This window comes from Chiloscyllium plagiosum, chromosome 11 (genome assembly GCF_004010195.1).
Source record: "Chiloscyllium plagiosum isolate BGI_BamShark_2017 chromosome 11, ASM401019v2, whole genome shotgun sequence".
In the NCBI taxonomy this organism is placed as follows: Eukaryota; Metazoa; Chordata; class Chondrichthyes; order Orectolobiformes; family Hemiscylliidae; genus Chiloscyllium; species Chiloscyllium plagiosum.
Genome location: NC_057720.1, coordinates 3,037,227 through 3,054,831, shown reverse-complemented (window position 1 = coordinate 3,054,831; position 17,605 = coordinate 3,037,227). Strand labels below are relative to the sequence as shown.

Below are 17,605 nucleotides of genomic sequence, written 5' to 3'. Positions count from 1 at the left end.
CTAAGAAGGTCTGCAATGTGTATTGACTTTGTTCCTTCTACCTTGTTCTTCAGATTGTGTACCTGGGTACAAGGTGGCACCTTGTGTTGCTGACATTATACACTTTTCACTGGACTCCTGTCCTGGGGCACACCTGACAATAAAATCAAATCTAAACCTCGGGACTGGTTTTCGTTGAGGCAATACAAAAATGTACACTTCAAGGGTGGGAAGGTAATAAAGAAATGCAAGATAAATAGTTAACAAATTTAATTAAGAAATTAGTTAAAGTACAAATACAACTCTGGGATCAATAAGTACTGAAAGTGACACCAAGCAACAGTCTTACTCAAACAGGAAGGTCCTCACGATCACAACGTGAATTCAGAGTGAGATTTGTTTCGGAGTTGTCTTTGATCTCTCCTTCCTCCAGTGAACTCTCGGAGGAGGGGTCTGTACTGTTCTGGGCATCTTCATTGGAATCCACTTTGATATGTGACGTGGGGAGTAGAAAAATACACAAGGTAAGCCTCAGAGTGACACTGATATACAGCGAGAGGCTGCTGACATCAAGCAAAGCAGATAATAAGCAACATTTAGATTCAAACACTGGCTCAGGACACATATCACTTATGTGTCACTTTGTTTGATAACTTGTTCCTGTGAAGCACCATGCAAAACTTTATTATATCAAAAGTACCACACAAATACAGGTGGTGCTGAGGGAGTGCCGTGTTGTTGAAGGTTCAGCTAAGTTCCCTTCTGAGGGAAGTGGGTGCCACGGGCAAGGCTGGTAAATGCCGCCCATCCTTAATTGCCCTTAAACTGAGTGGCTCTCTGGGCACATTGCTGTGGGTCTGGAGTCACATGTAATCCAAACCGGGTAAGGGGGGGCAGATTTCCTTCCCTAAAGATTTCAGTTAACCAGATGGGTTTTTGATACAGTCACGGAGAGGAGCTTCCATCTCAGATTTTATGATCTGAAGATGAATGCTCCCAGTTCCCATTATGGGATTTGAGTCTGTGACCCAGGCCATTTAGCTCTGCCCCTTGATTACTAGCCCAGTGACATGACCACTGTACCACCATCTCACTGGATATATCCTAGAGATACTGCCTGTGACTTCTGGTGAATGTAGACATTTATGTTGCAGGAGCTGAGGTTTCTGCTGGGTTTTAAACAGCCACCAGCGAAGCAGGTCACCCAGATAACTTGGCAATTTTCTTTTATTTGGGCTGGTCTTCTACGTGCAAAATGGTGACCATGCTCAAAGTACAACTCGCTGGCACTTTGGAGCAGGTTAAATTTGAGAAAGTCAGGAGAAGGAGCGCCCCAACACCTTCTCCGGGGTAACTGGGGACGGGCAATAAACTTCGGTCCAGACAGCGTTGCCCACACACTCCCAAATGAAAAAATTAAGGGTACATTGGGACCAGAAAGTACCAAAGTATAAATACATTTCAGAGTCAGAAGACTCCTGACACCAGGTTATAGTCCAACAGGGTTATTTGAAATCACAAGCTTTTGGAGCGCTGGCCCTTTGTCAGGTGAAGTGCTGGTGACTGATGAAGGGGCAGCGCTCTGAAAGCTTGTGATTTCTAGTAAAACCTGATGGACTATAACCCGGTGTCATGTAACTTCTGACCTTGTCCATCCCAGTCTAACACCGGCCCCTCCACACCCTGACATTTCATGGAAGTGATAAAAGTAGAAAAGAAACTATTTGAGAAGCTGCATGATCGACCCTAATCCACTTTCCCCACAGTCCTGTTACACTATTCCAATTCCCTTTCCAATTGAATTGCATTGAATTTACTGTCACGTGTACCGAGGCACAGTGAAAAGCTTTCGTAGGTTATTATTGAACCTGCTCATTCAGACAGCACATTCCAGATCATATTCATTCTCCAAAAATACTCCTCTCATTCTTTTATCAATCGTCTTGCCATTGGGAACTTCTGTTTAATCTGTCAAAATCTTTCTAGGTTTTAAATATCTCGATTAAACCCCCATGGAACCTTTCCTGCTCTAAGGAGACCAATCCCAGCTTCTCCGGCTCTCCACATTCACTAAAGTTCCTCATCCCAGTCCCCATTCCAGTAAATCTCCTCAGCTCCCTCTCCTCACCCCGACATCTTTCTGAAGCACGGGACTCAGGATTGGACTCAACCCTCCAGCGAGGGTCCAACGGGGTGGGGGGGGGGGAATGATGAAGTTTCAGTATTCCATCCCAGCTTTAGTACTTTACACCTTTCATTTCGAAAGCTAAGCACCTCATGATTGTTTTTAAACATCCTTCTCAGTTAGTCAGGTTACTCCCCCCTCCCACTAACTCCTCAAGATCTCTAGCTCTCCCACTTGCTGAAATAAAACTATTAATGGCTGGAGAAACTCAGCTGGTCCAGCAATATCTAGGGAGAGAGAAACAATTAACAGTTAGAGTCCAATGACTTTCTTCTTCAGAACTGTCTCACCCAGCACTCTATTTAAATCTGGACCATTCATTTTAGATCACATACCATGCACAACTCTCTGCTATAATGTGGCATTATGTTTATGGAGAAATGTTAAATTGAGCCAACTTACCATCACTGAGTAACCTGTATTCTGGAGAATTCATTTTCAAAACTACGTGTAATGTAGGATACTCAATAACCGTTTTGTGGCTCAGGTTTTCAATAAGACTTTGAGTTGAATTCAGCTCATAATATCTGAAAAATAAAGTTTCCAGTTACTTAATGATATAATTGCAAAAGTATATTGTAATTTCTGAAACAGAAACCCTTCTTACAGATTAAGGCATTATGTACAAAAACCTTTTACATTATTCACTCACAGGATGGGATTATTTTTTATAACTATGTAGCTTAATGGTCATGTATACCAATACCAGTTTATAGATTTGTAAGAAACACAGAATTCAATTTCTTGAAGTGACCTAGTGGGGTTTAAAGTCGTGATCCATGAATTACTGGTCCACACCTTTAGTGAAAAAAGGCAGGAAAGTGGATTTGAGGATGATCAGATCAGCCACAATCTCACTGAATGGTGGAACAGACTTGATGGGTTGAATGGCCTATTCCTGCTCCTGTGTTTTATGACTTCTTGTGCAATAATGGGTGGCGCAGTGGTTAGCATTGTTGCTTCACAGTGCCAGGGACCCAGGTTCGATTCCAGCCTCAGGCGACTGTCTGTGTGGAGTTTGTACATTCTCCCCGTGTCTGTGTGGGTTTCCTCCCACAAACAAAAGATGTGCAGATCAGGTGAATTGGCCACACTAAGTTGCTCAGGGATGTATAGGTTCGGTGCATTAGTCAGGGGTGAATGTAGGGTATGGAAATGGGTCTGGGTGGGTTACTCCTCGGAGAGTTGGTGTGGATTTGTTGGGCCGAAGGGCCTGTTTCCACACTGTAGGGATTCTATAATAAAGCCATTATCCTGTGATCACCCCAGGAATACCAAGACTTTTAAAGACAGAACATTTGGCAGGACAGCCCTCCCTGGAAAATGCCTTAAACCGTCTGCCAAAATTCTACTCCCAGTTTTCGAGAGTGGGAATTGAACACGTTATTCTGACTCAGTGACTGAAAAGCAACGGATGAAGCCTGGAATGTGGAATTCCTGTTGATAAACTTTAACTTCTGTTATCGTGAATCATGGATACACCTTACTGTTAAATACTTCAGATGATAAACTGCTTGCCAACATTTCCATTCAAACTCGCTATGTCAACAGTCACGGTGCAATTGTATTATTTAACCAGCAGGAGGCACAATAGCCAAGCATAAATTCTGAAAACTCTGCCAGTTACATAGAGTCTACAGCACAGAAAACAGGCCATTTGACCCAACTGGTCAAGACTGGTGTTGATGCTCACATACATCTCTTCCCACTCCCCTTCCCCTTACACGAGCCTTCTGCAACTTATTCCCACATTTGTTTATCAGGTTTCCAGTTAAATGCCTGAATATGATTCTCTTCAACCACTCTCTGTGGTAGTATGTATCTCACACTCTGCATCCTCTCAATTTCTCACTCAATTTATTATTACAGCATCTTATATTTTACTTCACATCTTTTAAAAAGTTTTCCCGCACAAGCAGGCACATTTTGATCTTAAAATCTCTGTCAAGTCATCCGTCAATCTCCGCCAGAGACTGTTCAATCTTTCCTGATCATTATAGCCTCTGGAACGATCCTCAAAAATCTATTCAAAGCCAGCCCCAGCATCACCATAACCTGATTTCAGTTTGAAGGTGAGAACATGCACAGCTTTGTGAGTGCTAACTTACCAAGGTTCAATACAAGTTAAGCTTCAGGAATGAAACACACTTATTAAACTCTGCCATTAGCCTGGAGAGATCTTTTGAGGGGGTCTTTGGACAATTGACCCCTTATTTCTCCAGCCTATCTGGACTGATTCCCCTAGCAATATATGGCCTTGAAATTTTAAAAAAATCATGGAGTTGTGTCCATCCTTAGTTGCCCCTTGAGAAGGTGGGGGTGAGCTGCCTTCTTGAACCGCTGCAGACCATGTGCTGTGGATTGACCCACAAAGCTCTTAGGGACAGAGTCCTGGGGCAGTTAAGAGTTGAAAAAACATTGCTCTGGTTCTGGAGTCATCTAGACCAAATGACTGGTCCCTTCCCTAAAGGACATTAGTGATGGATTGCCGCAACAATTGACTACGGTTTCATCACCTGTTGAAGTTCAGATTTTTATTGAATTCAAATTCCATCATCTGCCCTGGTGGGGTTTGAAGCTGGATCCCCATAACTAACTGGCTCTACAGAACCTTCCAGTTCAGCACCATCCTCATGACCTGTCCTACCCTGTCAATCCTCCTTCCCACCTATCTGCTCCATCCTCCTCTCTCTGACCTATCACCTCCATCCCCACCCCCATTCACCTATTGTACTCTTTGCTACTTTCTCCCCACCCTCACCTATTTATCTCTCCACCCTGGTGATGAAAGGCTTTTGCCCAAAATGTCGATTTTCCTGCTCCTCGGATGCTGCCTGGCCTGCTTTGAGGGGGTCCAAAGACCCCCTCAAAAGATCTCTCCAGGCTAATGGCAGAGTTTAATAAGTGTGTTTCATTCCTGGCTTTTCCAGCACCACTCTAATCTAGACTCTACAGATTAATAGTCTAGTGATACTACCATTAGGTCATTGTTACCCCATCATTCGAATTCCAAATTAAAATGCATTCAACACTGAACTTTGGAGATTACCCAAATACACAACAATTTTCCATAAGCCTACTGTGCAGAACGCCAGGCAATCAGCAAGGTGGGATCACTGATCAGGAAGAAAATGTTTCCTGGTGTTCCATTTGCTGAGTATAATGATACACATGATAAAGGATTCTGTAAAAAGACCTATAGTCATGGAAGCTGACAGACCACACTCTAAAGGAATGGAAACAACTGTCATCTTATCTCAATTTGAGGAAGTTTAGAAGGTGTACAGTTTCCACTGATCAGTTTTTAAAATCTCCTGCTCTGTATAGGCTTGCACTGATAATTGGAAGCTGTGATTTAGATAAATAACATTCTCAGAAAGCAATGACTAACGCTTTCATACTCATGAGGTCACCAACATTGAGAATGCTAACTTGAAGGCACACTTTACTCATCAAACAAAAATGCACAGACTGACATTTTTTCTATTCAAGAAAAAAAAAGAGGGAAGGAAACCAAATGTAATCACAAAGTCTGCGAAACGGATATGGCAATAGGATCTGTGGATCAGGCAGGTCAGTATTCACAAACATTGAAACATTAACAAAATGAAATGCAGCTTTGGAATGTGCTGCCTACAGATTCCCCAATTCCGGAATCTGAGCGAGACAGAGCACCTTAGCAGGGGGTCAGACAGGTCTCACTGGATTAAACACGGAATCTAGGACGAGATTCGAGAGGAAATTCCCCAGAATATTCCCTCCACTTTACTGGCCCTGGTTTGTCTACCACACTCAGGAGATCCCAAGGTGGTTTAAAATTTTGTTCATGGGATGTGGGTGTCACTGGCTGGGCCCAGCATTTACTGCCCGTCCCTAGTTGCCCCTTGAAAAGGTGGGGGTGAGCTGCCTTCTTGAACCGCGGCAGTCCATGTGCTGCGAGTAGGGGATTCCAGGATCTCAGTTACCTGGAGGGATTGCTGGAAGGAGCAGGAAGGGGAAATGCTGCATTGGGAGTGAGGCTGTGGAACTCTCTTCCCCAGAGAGCCATGGAGGGTCATTCAGCACATTCAAGGTTGACTCATTCAAGATTTCCAATTGACAGGGCAACAAATTGGAATATGGCATTGAGATCACAATCCAATCGACCCAGGACCTTACTGAAGATGGGGCTAGCACAATGGGCCAAATGACCTACACCTCCTTACCCACTTTTAGAACATAGAACATTACAGTGCAGTACAGGCCTTCGGCCCTCGATGTTGCGCCGACCTGTCATACCAATCTGAAGCCCATCTAACCTACACTATTCCACGTACGTCCATATGCTTGTCCAATGACAACTTGTCCAATGCCTTCTGAATTGACCTGGCAAGCCATTCAAAGTGGGCGGCACGGTGGCACAGTGGTTAGCACTGCTGCCTCACAGCGCCAGAGACCCGGGTTCAATTCCCGCCTCAGGCGACTGACTGTGTGGAGTTTGCACGTTCTCCCCGTGTCTGCGTGGGTTTCCTCCGGGTGCTCCGGTTTCCTCCCACAGTCCAAAGATGTGCAGGGTCAGGTGAATTGGCCATACTAAATTGCCCGTAGTGTTAGGTAAGGGGTAAGTGTAGGGGTATGGGTGGGTTTCGCTTCTGCGGGTCGGTGTGGACTTGTTGGGCCGAAGGGCCTGTTTCCACACTGTAATGTAATCTAATCTAAACTTAAATGTACTTAAAGTTGGCGAATCTACTACTGTTGCAGGCAAAGCATTCCATACCCTTACTACTCTCTGAGTAAAGAAACTACCTCTGACATCTGTCCTCTATCTATCACCACTCAATTTAAAGCTATGCCGTCACCATACTTGGAAAAAGGCTCTCCCTGTCCACCCTATCTAACCCTCTGAGTATCTTATATGTCTCTATTAAGTCACCTCTCAATCTTCTTCTCTCTAACGAAAACAGCCTCAAGTCCCTCAGCCTTTCCACATAAGACCTTCCCTCCATACCAGGCAACATCTTAGTAAATCTCCTCTGCACCCTTTCCAAAGCTTCTACATCCTTCTTATAATGCGGTGACCAGAACTGTACACAATACTCCAAGTGCGGCCGCACTAGGGTTTTATACAGCTGTAGTATTACCTCATGGTTCTGGAACTCAATCCCTCTATTAGTAAAAGCTAAAACACTGTATGCCTTCTTAACAACCCTATTAAACTGGGTGGCAACTTTCAAGGATCTGTGTACCTGGACACCGAGATCTCTCTGCTCATCTACACTACCAAGAATCTTACCATTAGCCCAGTACTTTGCATTCCGGTTACTCCGACCAAAGTGAATCACCTCACACTTGTCCGCATTAAACTCCATTTGCCACCTCTCAGCCCAGCTCTGCAGCTTATCTATGTCTCTCTGTAACCGATAACGTCCTTCGTCACTATCCACAACTCCACCTACCTTAGTGTCATCTGCAAATTTACTAACCCACCCTCCTACGCCCTCATCAAGGTCGTTTATAAAAATGACGAACAGCAGTGGACCCAACACCAACCCTTGCGGTACACCACTAATAACTGGACTCCAGGATGAACATTTCCCATCAACCACCACCCTCTGTTTTCTTTCAGCAAGTCAACTACTGATCAAACTGCTATATCTCCCACAATCCCATTCCTCCGTATTTTGTACAATAGCCTACTGTGGGGAACCTTATCGAATGCCTTGCTGAAATCCATATACACCACATCAACCGGTTTACTCTCATCTTGTTTGTTTAAAACTGCCATTACTAATGAGAAACTGGTTTTCCCGTCTCTGTGATGTTCATATGTACATTATGCACATTCCTGCTTTATCCCCAGTGCAATATCTGCGCTGGTTTACTACAATTTCAATATAATTCAAACAGGGACAGGAGGAGGCCATTCAATATCATCATGGCTGCTCATCCAACTCAGTCCCATGTTCCCATGTTCTCCCCCATATCCTTTGATCTCTTTAACCCTAAGAATTTATCTCCTTCAGGAAAACATCCAATGTTTTGACCTCAATTGGTTTCTGTGGCAGAGTTCCACAGGCTCCCCACTCTCTGGGTGAAGACATTTCTCCCCATCTCAGTTTGAAATGGCCTACCCCTTATCCTTAGACCATGACCCCTCCAATTCCGGAATCCCGGAGTCATTGGGAACATCCTGCCTGTGGTTACCTGGCCTGGTCCTGTTCCGATAGAAACCCTCGTAATTGTTGACATTACACCGCTCTCTACCTCTGGAATTTCCTCCAGCTCCCCCATCCTTGCCAACATTCCCTCAATTCTTCGTCTCTTGCCCATCCCCAGTTGTGATTACCATTAGTCACCTGCGTGGGGCCTAAGCTCCTAAATCCCCTCTCTAAATCCGTCTTACCCCCATCTTTGAGAAACTCCTTCAAACTAACCCCTACAATCAAACCTCTGTAGCTCAGTGTCAAATGACGCATGACAAACGCTCCTTCAAACTGATGTTTGATCACACTAAAGGCCAGTATTTCAACGTTAGTTAAATGTCTCTGCTGTAATAATGAAAAATGCAGTAAAAAGTTTCCTAAAATCCACGAGTTATTCTCAAAGGTCTGTGCCTCCCATTTAAAAAAAACACCTCTTCCTTTGATGACCAGGATCAAATAACAAATCCAACAGCTGTGATCTCAGGGTCATTGAGAAATCTCAGTGCGCACTGAGACAGCAAACCAAGGGTCTGCCTTTAATGTACCCGGACACTGCACCTTGCTGACAGCTCGCTGGCAGCCCCTGCTGGGCGGGACAGGGAATGAACAAAGCTCTGCAGAAATCAGGGAGGAACACGGAGGACTGGAAACAACAAATGCTAGAGACCACAGCGGGTCAGGCAGCATCCACGGAGAGACAGCAAGCTAACGTTTCGGTTCTGAGTGGCTCTTCATCAGAGCTGAGGTGAGGTGAAGACAGGACCCTGCAAAACTGCAGTGCTTCCCCCCCTCACACGGACTGACAGAGCTGTCACCAACCTCACTTTGAGAGAGGGCGATGGCCGAGTGGTATTATCACAGGGCTGTTAATCCCGAGACCCAGGTAATGTTCTGGGGACCTGGGTTCAAACCTTGTCACTGTCGATGGTGGAATTTGAATTTAATAAAAATCTGGAATTAAGAATCTAACATTATTATGAATCCATTCCTGAGAATATCCATCTGGTTCACTAATGTCTTTCAGGGAAGGAAACTGCAATCCTTACCTGGTCTGGCCTACATGTGACTCCAGACCCACAGCAATGGGGTTGACTATCAACTGCCCTCTGGGGCAATTAGGGATGGGCAATAAATGCTGGCCTAGCCAGTGACACCCACGTCCCGTGAATTAAAAGAATGAAAAATGTTTATGAAAACTGCACATATTCCCCCTTCAGCACCACCCTCACCCCTCCCCCTACCATTTCTCCTTCCCCCACCCCCCCATCTTCTCCCCTCCTCCCCACCATCTCCCCTCTTCCCCCACAACCATCGATACCACCCATTTCCCTTCACTTCCGAAGCTCCAGACCAATTCCTCATCCCGGGAGCCAACAGCTAAAAGCCAAGGTGCTCATTGTCACACCACTGCCTGTGGGATCTTCCTGTGCACCAGCAGAAAACAACTTTCACTCCTTTAATCTTCTGGGGGATGTGTTGTTATGACACACAGATCAGACAGCACCCTGCCCAAAACGGTGACTTCCCTGCCCCTCGGGTGCTGTCTGACCTGCTGTGCTTTTCCAGCCTCACTTCGACTGACTCTGCCACAAGACGGTCTGCAACTGGGATGGTCAGATCCACAGCTTGGGAAATAAACAGCTCCCTGTCCCCACCCCCCGAACGACCTTACAATGGAGCAGCTTGATCAGCCAGTTCAGAGTCTACCACATCGCTGTGGGTTTGGAGTCACATGTAGGCCAGGCCAGGTAAGGACAGCAGATTTCCTTCTCTGAAGGACATTAGTGAACCAGGGGAGATTTATCACCATTGAATCACAATTCCACATTTATTCAAAGTAATTTATCTTCAATTTTGAACCCAAGTCCCCAAAAATTTATCCAGGCTCTCTGGATTACTTGCCCAAAGACATTACCACAACTCAGCTGGAATACCTCTACCAGTAAATGAGATCATAGCAGCATCAAGAATCTAACAACCATTTTAAATACATTGATTCTTTTGCTTCCATAGGATCACATGAGAAGAGGCCATTCACTCCATCAAGTTGATGATATCTCAGTGAAAGAGAGCTACCCAACACTCACTTTCTGTTACAGTTTCAGAGCAACTCTGAGTGGGAGAAATATCTTCCCCTTCTCTCTCCATCTTTTCCCAACAGTTTTAAATCCAAGATCTCAGATTGAATCCCATATCTGGAATATGAATCTGGGAGAATCCTCAGAAATTTGAGAAAGTCTGCAAATTCAGCTCCACATCCAGTTCAGTCATAAGCAGAACATGAAAAAAGTGCTCACTTTGGAGTGGTCGATTAAGGTATTTCATGAAGATAACCTGCTCCACCCTTTCAACAAACTGTCTTTAAGGAAAATAGAGGTTCCTGATCATTAACACAGCAAGACCAGGTAAGGTGAAGGGACTCGGCTTTGTGGCTCACTGGTGACCTCTGTTGGTGCCAAGGCTGCAGCTCCAGCTGGTGGGAATGAAACTGACAAAGGTCCGAGGACTAACTGCTAATGGATTTCAAGTCACAGTCTCCGAGCCCACAAACAGTCAACGGCTCACACCAAGGGAAGCTCTGGTTCTTTAGAAAATGGAAACGATTGTTAAAGTGGTAGGCAACGAAATGTTAACAGGTTGTAGAGATGCTGGAGGGAACTGCCTGAGATTACAAGATACAGCAACCTGCAAAATGGACTTCAACCAGAAACTGGGTACAGATCCTCTGACAGTGCGGCACTCCCTCAGTACTGACCCTCTGACAGTGCGGCACTCCCTCAATACTGACCCTCTGACAGGGCAGCATTCCCTCAGTACTGACCCTCTGACAGGGCAGCACTCCCTCAGTACTGAGCCTCTGACAGGGCAGCATTCCCTCAGTACTGACCCTCTGACAGTGGGGCACTCCCTCAGTACTGACCCTCTGACAGTGCAGCACTCCCTCAGCAATGACCTTCTGAGAGTGCAGCAGTCCCTCAGTACTGACCCTCTGACAGTGCAGCAGTGCCTCAGCACTGATCTTCTGACAGTGCGGCAGTCCCTCAGTACTGACCCTTTAACAGTGCCGCACTCCCTCAGCACTGACCCTCTGACAGTGCAGCACTCCCTCAGTACTGACCCTCTGACAGTGGGGCACTCTCTCAGTACTGACCCTCTGACAGTGCGACACTCCTTCAGCACTGACCCTCCATGTGTCTGGACTCTGAGCTCAAATCAGAGTGTAGTGCTGTACCCAGTCAGTCCCAATTCTCACTGACCCAGCACTATCTCCTGCTGCTTAGCCTATGCCCCGTGTGGATTAATGTACGGGAGCTGCTGGAGTGAGAATGTGATTTGAGATGAGCTCTGCTGGAGCCTCGTGCTGAGCTTTGCTGGAGCCCCACGCTGAGCTCTGCTGGTGCCCCACGCTGAGCTTTGCTGGAGCCCCACGCTGAGCTTTGCTGGAGCCCCACGCTGAGCTCTGCTGGAGCCCCACGCTGAGCTCTGCTGGTGCCCCACGCTGAGCTCTGCTGGAGCCCCGTGCTGAGCTCTGCTGGAGCCCTACGCTGAGCTCTGCTGGAGCCCCACGCTGTGGATGAGGTGATACCTCTTGCCCATTTCCCACCATAACCTCCTGAATGTTCTAACAGAATCCCAGCAGCACCAACACAAAACGAAATGCAGTTTATGTCATGGCAGGGACCACCTCCCACAGACCCCCAGGGAGGGCTTCAGGGTTTGTCTCTTTGGCTCAAGGGTAAGTCGCTCTCATTGAAATCCACACTTGGCCCTGACCCACAAGGACAACATCTCAACCATGTTACACACAGCATTCCCAAAGCCTCCGTTAGCTCGATGATTCATTTGTAGAATCATCTGGATGTAAAAGAGGCCTTTCCTTCCATTGTACCTGTGCTTGCTCAGTAAAACATCTGTTCAACCTCCAACACCCCAACCTAACCGCACTGTGAAAGTCTCCAATCCCTGTATCCTCTGGTTCCTGTGTGAAAGTTCCGACTGAATCTGTTCCCACCGCCCTTTCAGGCAGCACCTTCCAGATCCCAACAACTCACTATGTAAAACAATCCCCCTCACCTCCCCGTCTGGGGCTTTTCCCCGATTCCCTTGAATCTGTCTCCCTCTGCTCCCTCACCCTCCTGCCCCTGGAAACAATCTCTCCTGATTGACTCTATGGGGATTTTAAACACCTTGATTTATTTATTTGTTTATTCATTTTGTGGAACGTGGGTGACACTGGCTGGGCCCAGCATTTATTGCCCGTCACTAGTTGCCCCTTGAGAAGGTGGGGGAGAGCTGCCTTCTGAAACCGCTGCAGTCCATGGTAGCCCCACAATGCCCTCAGGGATGGAATTCCAGGATTTTGACCCAGTGACAGTGAAGGAATGGCGATATATTTCCATGTCAGGATGGTGAGTGGCTTGGAGGGGAATGTGCAGGGGGTGGTGTTCCCATGTATCTGCTGCCCTTGTCTTTCTAGATGGAAGTGGTTGTGGGTTTGGAAGGTGTTGTCTGAGGATCTTTAGTGAGTTTCTGCAGTGCATCTTGTAGATGGTACACACTGCAGTCACTGAGCATCGGTGGTGGAGGGAGTGGATGTGGTGCCAATCAAACGGTTGCTTTGTGCTGGATGGTGTCAAGCTTCTTGAGTGTTGTTGGAACTGCCCCCATCCAGGCAAGGTTTCAGCACAAGGGAGGGACGCTTGAAGGAAATAAAGTTGGAGGGTTCTGGATTAAATAAGGGATTGGGATAGACTCTGTCGGCAAATGGCCCGATTCAGTGTCACAAATGACGAAGATTCGCCAGGGACACCTTACTCAATGTGAACACCTGCCTGCGCCAATGGCAGACACGGGGAGGGAGCTGAGGGTAGACACGGGGAGGGAGCTGATAGCAGACACGGGGAGGGAACTGAGGGTAGACACGGGGAGGGAGCTGATAGCAGACACGGGGAGGGAACTGAGGGTAGACACGGGGAGGGAGCTGATAGCAGACACGGGGAGGGAACTGAGGGTAGACATGGGGAGGAAGATGAGGATAGATATGGGGAGGGAGCTGAGGGTAGACATGGGGAGTGTGCTGAGGGTAGACATGGGGTGGGAGCTGAGGGTAGACATGGGGAGGGTGCTGAGGGTAGATATGGGGAGGGTGCTAAGGGTAGACATGGGGAGGGTGCTGAGGGTAGACATGGGCAGGGTGCTGAGGATAGACACGGGTAGGGAGATAAGGGTAGACATGGGGAGGGGGTCTGGAGGTTGATTCAGACACAGGTTCCACTGATCTGAAATAAAAACAATTGCAGTGCGCTGGGAAATGGCAGAGGAGTGAGACCAGTGGAGGTGTTTGTGCAGAGAGCTAGTATGGAGTCACAGTCTGAATGGCCATCAGCTGTACAGTATTGCATACAGTTCTGGTCACCGCATTAAAAGAAGGATATGGGAGCATTGGAAAGGTGCAGAAGAGATTTACTAGGATGTTACCTGGCATGGAGGGATGGTCTTATGAGGAAAGGCTGAGGGACTTGTGGCTGTTTTCGTTAGCGAGAATAAGGGTAAGAGATGACTTAATAGAGACATATAAGATCATCAGAGGATTAGATAGAGTGGACAGTGAGAGCGTTTTTCCTTGGATGGTGATAGCTCGCACGAGGGGCCATAGCTTTAAATTGAGGGGTGATAGATATAGGACAGACATCAGGGATAGCTTCTTTACTCAGAGAGTAGTAGGGGTGTGGAATGCACTGCCTGTAACAGTCATAGACTTGCCAACTTTAAGGGCATTTAAATGGGCATTGGATAAACATAACAAGGAGAATGGAATAGTGTAGATTAGATGGGCTTCAGATTGGTTTCATAGGTGGGCGCAACTTTGAGGGCCGAAGGGCCTGTACTGCGCTGTAATGTTCTATGTAACCATTCTGTGACTGTGTGTCAGTAAAATCCAACCAGTCAATGGTCTGTTCTGCTCTTACCGGACAGAGTTATGTTTCCGATTCTCCACCTTCATCAAGATTCTTAATTCACTGAGAGAAACCATCGTATAAACCTTCAGCCTGTAAAATACAACAGAGGGCAGGAACCCAGCATCAGGCACTGAGTACTGGAAAATCACAAAAAAATACCATGAAGCTCAGGCAGCCTCTGTGGAGAAAGTGCGCGAGCAGGACAGCGAGCATGTGAGAGAGAGAAGAGAGGGTGCTGGATCAGTTGTTAATTTTAAATTCAGATGGATAATTTTTGTGAAGCAAAGATATTAAGGGCTATGGGTCAAAAACAGGTATATGGAGTTTGGCCACAGATTAGCCATGATCTCATTGGTTGGCGTACAGGCTTAAGAGGCTGAATGGCCTCCTCCCATTACTATGTTCCCATGGGCCCTGACCGTATTAGAAAGTTTAACGTTCAAATCCTGAGTTTGATGCTTTACGTGTGTGCCACATAGTCATGCTGAAGGCAAACTGTCATTAATGCCCCACACTTGTATCTATTTAAACACAAATAATGCAAAATTAAAATCAGATTCTATCTCCTGAAGCCCACCAGCAGCATGTGGACTTGAACAAGAATCTCCTGAAATGTAAGAAGGCAGCACCGTACCGTTCCGGATCAGAATAGGAAAAAGCTGCAATGTCTCAGCTTCAAGAACAACGTTTAGCAAAGCTGTGGACATACTTCTGTCTGATGACTGGGTCAGCCTCTACCGGGTCAACGTACTTTCTCAGTACCTCTTGCAAGGTCTTGATGCTCGGCACCCTGAAAAAGAAAGAAATAGAAATGAATCTTCAGTTTCCGAAGCACTTACCCTGCTCTGACGTGGAATATTTCAGGATAGAAACATGCCATTCGGCCCAACTGAGTCATGCTGGATGTCCTCCCACCTTTCAGCTAAACACCAGATCCTTCAATTCCTTTCTCCCTCGTGTATTGATCCAGCTCTCAACTGACACAATAGACAATTGGTGCAGGAGTAGGCCATTCAGCCCTTCGAGCCTGCACCGCCATTCAATATGATCATGGCTGATCATTCCTAATCAGTATTCTCTTCCTGCCTTATCTCCATAACCCTTGATTCCACTATCTTTGAGAGCTCTATCCAACTCCTTCTTAAATGAATCCAGAGACTGGGCCTCCACTGCCCTCTGGGGCAGAGCATTCCACACAGATTGGCAAGAGTCACCCCAAACACTCCCTCCTGTGGGAGTGAGCTCAATACTGTCCCTATCTCCAGGTGAAGAAATATCACCTGAATTCCCAGTTGAATTTATTGATGAGCTTAAAATGATGATCTCTCTGTAATGAATAAATATTTTATTCGGCTGTCCATTAAGGACTTTGCATTTAGCTGTTTCCATTGACCAACGATGTTGAAATTGTAGATCAATCCTCTCAACAACGACACTTGCTGAAATCTTGCCCTGACAGGAACTTTTGAAAAGGGCAGTGGGTTATTTGCATATAGAAGTCTAAGAAAACACATAACTCGACATGTGAGATTTGTTGATTCTGGCACAGAATCTCCAGGGTCTGAAACGAAACCCAACTTGCTCCTTGCAAGAAAACATATTGAGCGAGTGCAGCACCTGGTCACATCTCAAACAGACAAAAGCTCTTGATAAAAGCAAATTACTGCGGATGCTGGAATCTGAAACCAAAAGAGAAAAAGCTGGACAATCTCAGCAGGTCTGGCAACATCTGTAAGGAGAGAAAAGAGCTGACGTTTCGAGTCTAACTGACCCTTTGTCAGCTCTGACAAAGGGTCAGTTGAGACTCGAACGTCAGCTCTTTTCTCTCCTTACAGATGCTGCCAGACCTGCTGAGATTTTCCAGCATTTTCTCCTCAGATGAAAACTCTTCACTGCAGCTCCTGTCTGGTGGGCTGTTCTCAGACTTGGCTACGTTCAGGGCTGGGATATGGGGAGCAGTGAGCTCCCAGTAAATCAAGGGAAATGGGGAATTGGTGGGAAACCGGAGAAAGGGGTAGATGATCCATCGTGATCTCATGGAAGATGTAGAGGTGCTGGGGTTAGATTGGGGTGGACAAAGTCAGAAATCACCCAACACCACTTATAGTCCAACAGGTTTATTTGTAATCACAAACTGAATAAAGAAGTTAGGAAGTTATGTAGCAGTTTACAGGATGTTGGTGAGGTCGCACTTGGGAGTATTCTATTCAACTTTCACTCAGTCTCCCACTCAATACAATCATGGCTGATCTTCTATTTCAATGCCTTGTTCCCTCGACTATTCCCATTTCCTACTGTGTCATTGGTATATAAAAATCTGTCAATCTCTATTTTAAACATGCTCAAAGACTAAATTTCCACTTTCAGCTGGGGTAGGGAATTCCAAAAATAACCTGGCGTGAAAAAAAACAAACATGCTCCGCATCTCAGACCACAATGGCACTCCCCTGGTACACCCCTAGCTTGAGGCAAAAGTGAGGACTGCAGATGTTGGAAACCAGCGTTTAGATCAGAGTGGTGCTGGAAAAGCACAGCAGGTTAGGCAGCATCCGAGGAGCAGGAAAATCGACATTTCGGGCAAAAGCCCTTCATCAGGAAAGTGGAAGGGTACTGTTGGGGATGTTGAGAGAGAAAAAAATGGAGGGCTTGGAGGCCCTGGTCATGGCGGATGGAGGTGTAGAGGGATTGGATGTCCATGGTGAAGATGAGGCGTTGGGGCCAGGGAAACGGAAGTCTTGGAGGAGGTGGAGGGCATGGGTGGTGTCTCGAACGTATGTGGGGAGTTCCTGGACGAGGGGGAATGTGTTTTTCCAGCACCACTCTAATCTAAACCCCCTGGTTCTAGACTCCCCACCTGGGGGACAGATCTTCCCTGCATCTATCCCTTTTTCAATTATTTTATAAGTTTCAATGAGATCATCTCTCACTCTTTCAAACTCTAGAGAACAAAGGCCCGGTTTTCCAAATCCCTTTATAAAGCTCACCAATAGGATAAACAACACACTGAGGAACCTACAAAAAAACGGACAGACAACCAGGTCTGACCTACAGAGAATGAAACCTGAAAGCAACAACACCCCCAGGTTCTATAGACTACCTAAAGTGCACAAACCAGACATCCCACTCAGGCCCACAGTATCACTCCCAGGGACACCATCACACAAACTGGCTAAAGAACTACAGCAGAAACTGAAACACCTGATCAGCGGATCCAGACACTCTATACAGTCAACACAGGAATTCTTGGACATCATCAGAAATATACACATAGACAAGGAAGAAACCATGGTCTCATTCGA

At 46.4% G+C, this 17,605-nt stretch overlaps 1 protein-coding gene across 1 annotated transcript in view; it reads right to left on the bottom strand.

The window, feature by feature from the left end:
- Positions 1-234: 234 nt before the first annotated feature.
- Positions 235-17,605, bottom strand: part of znhit6 (zinc finger HIT-type containing 6) — a gene marked incomplete at its 5' end in the record, with an annotated part of 38,563 nt that continues 21,192 nt past the window's right edge. The window contains 4 exons of the mRNA XM_043700069.1: positions 235-465; positions 2,567-2,691; positions 14,316-14,396; positions 15,016-15,096. Of these exons, the coding sequence (XP_043556004.1) occupies positions 329-465; positions 2,567-2,691; positions 14,316-14,396; positions 15,016-15,096 (424 nt within the window). The remainder of the gene's footprint in view (positions 466-2,566; positions 2,692-14,315; positions 14,397-15,015; positions 15,097-17,605) is intronic.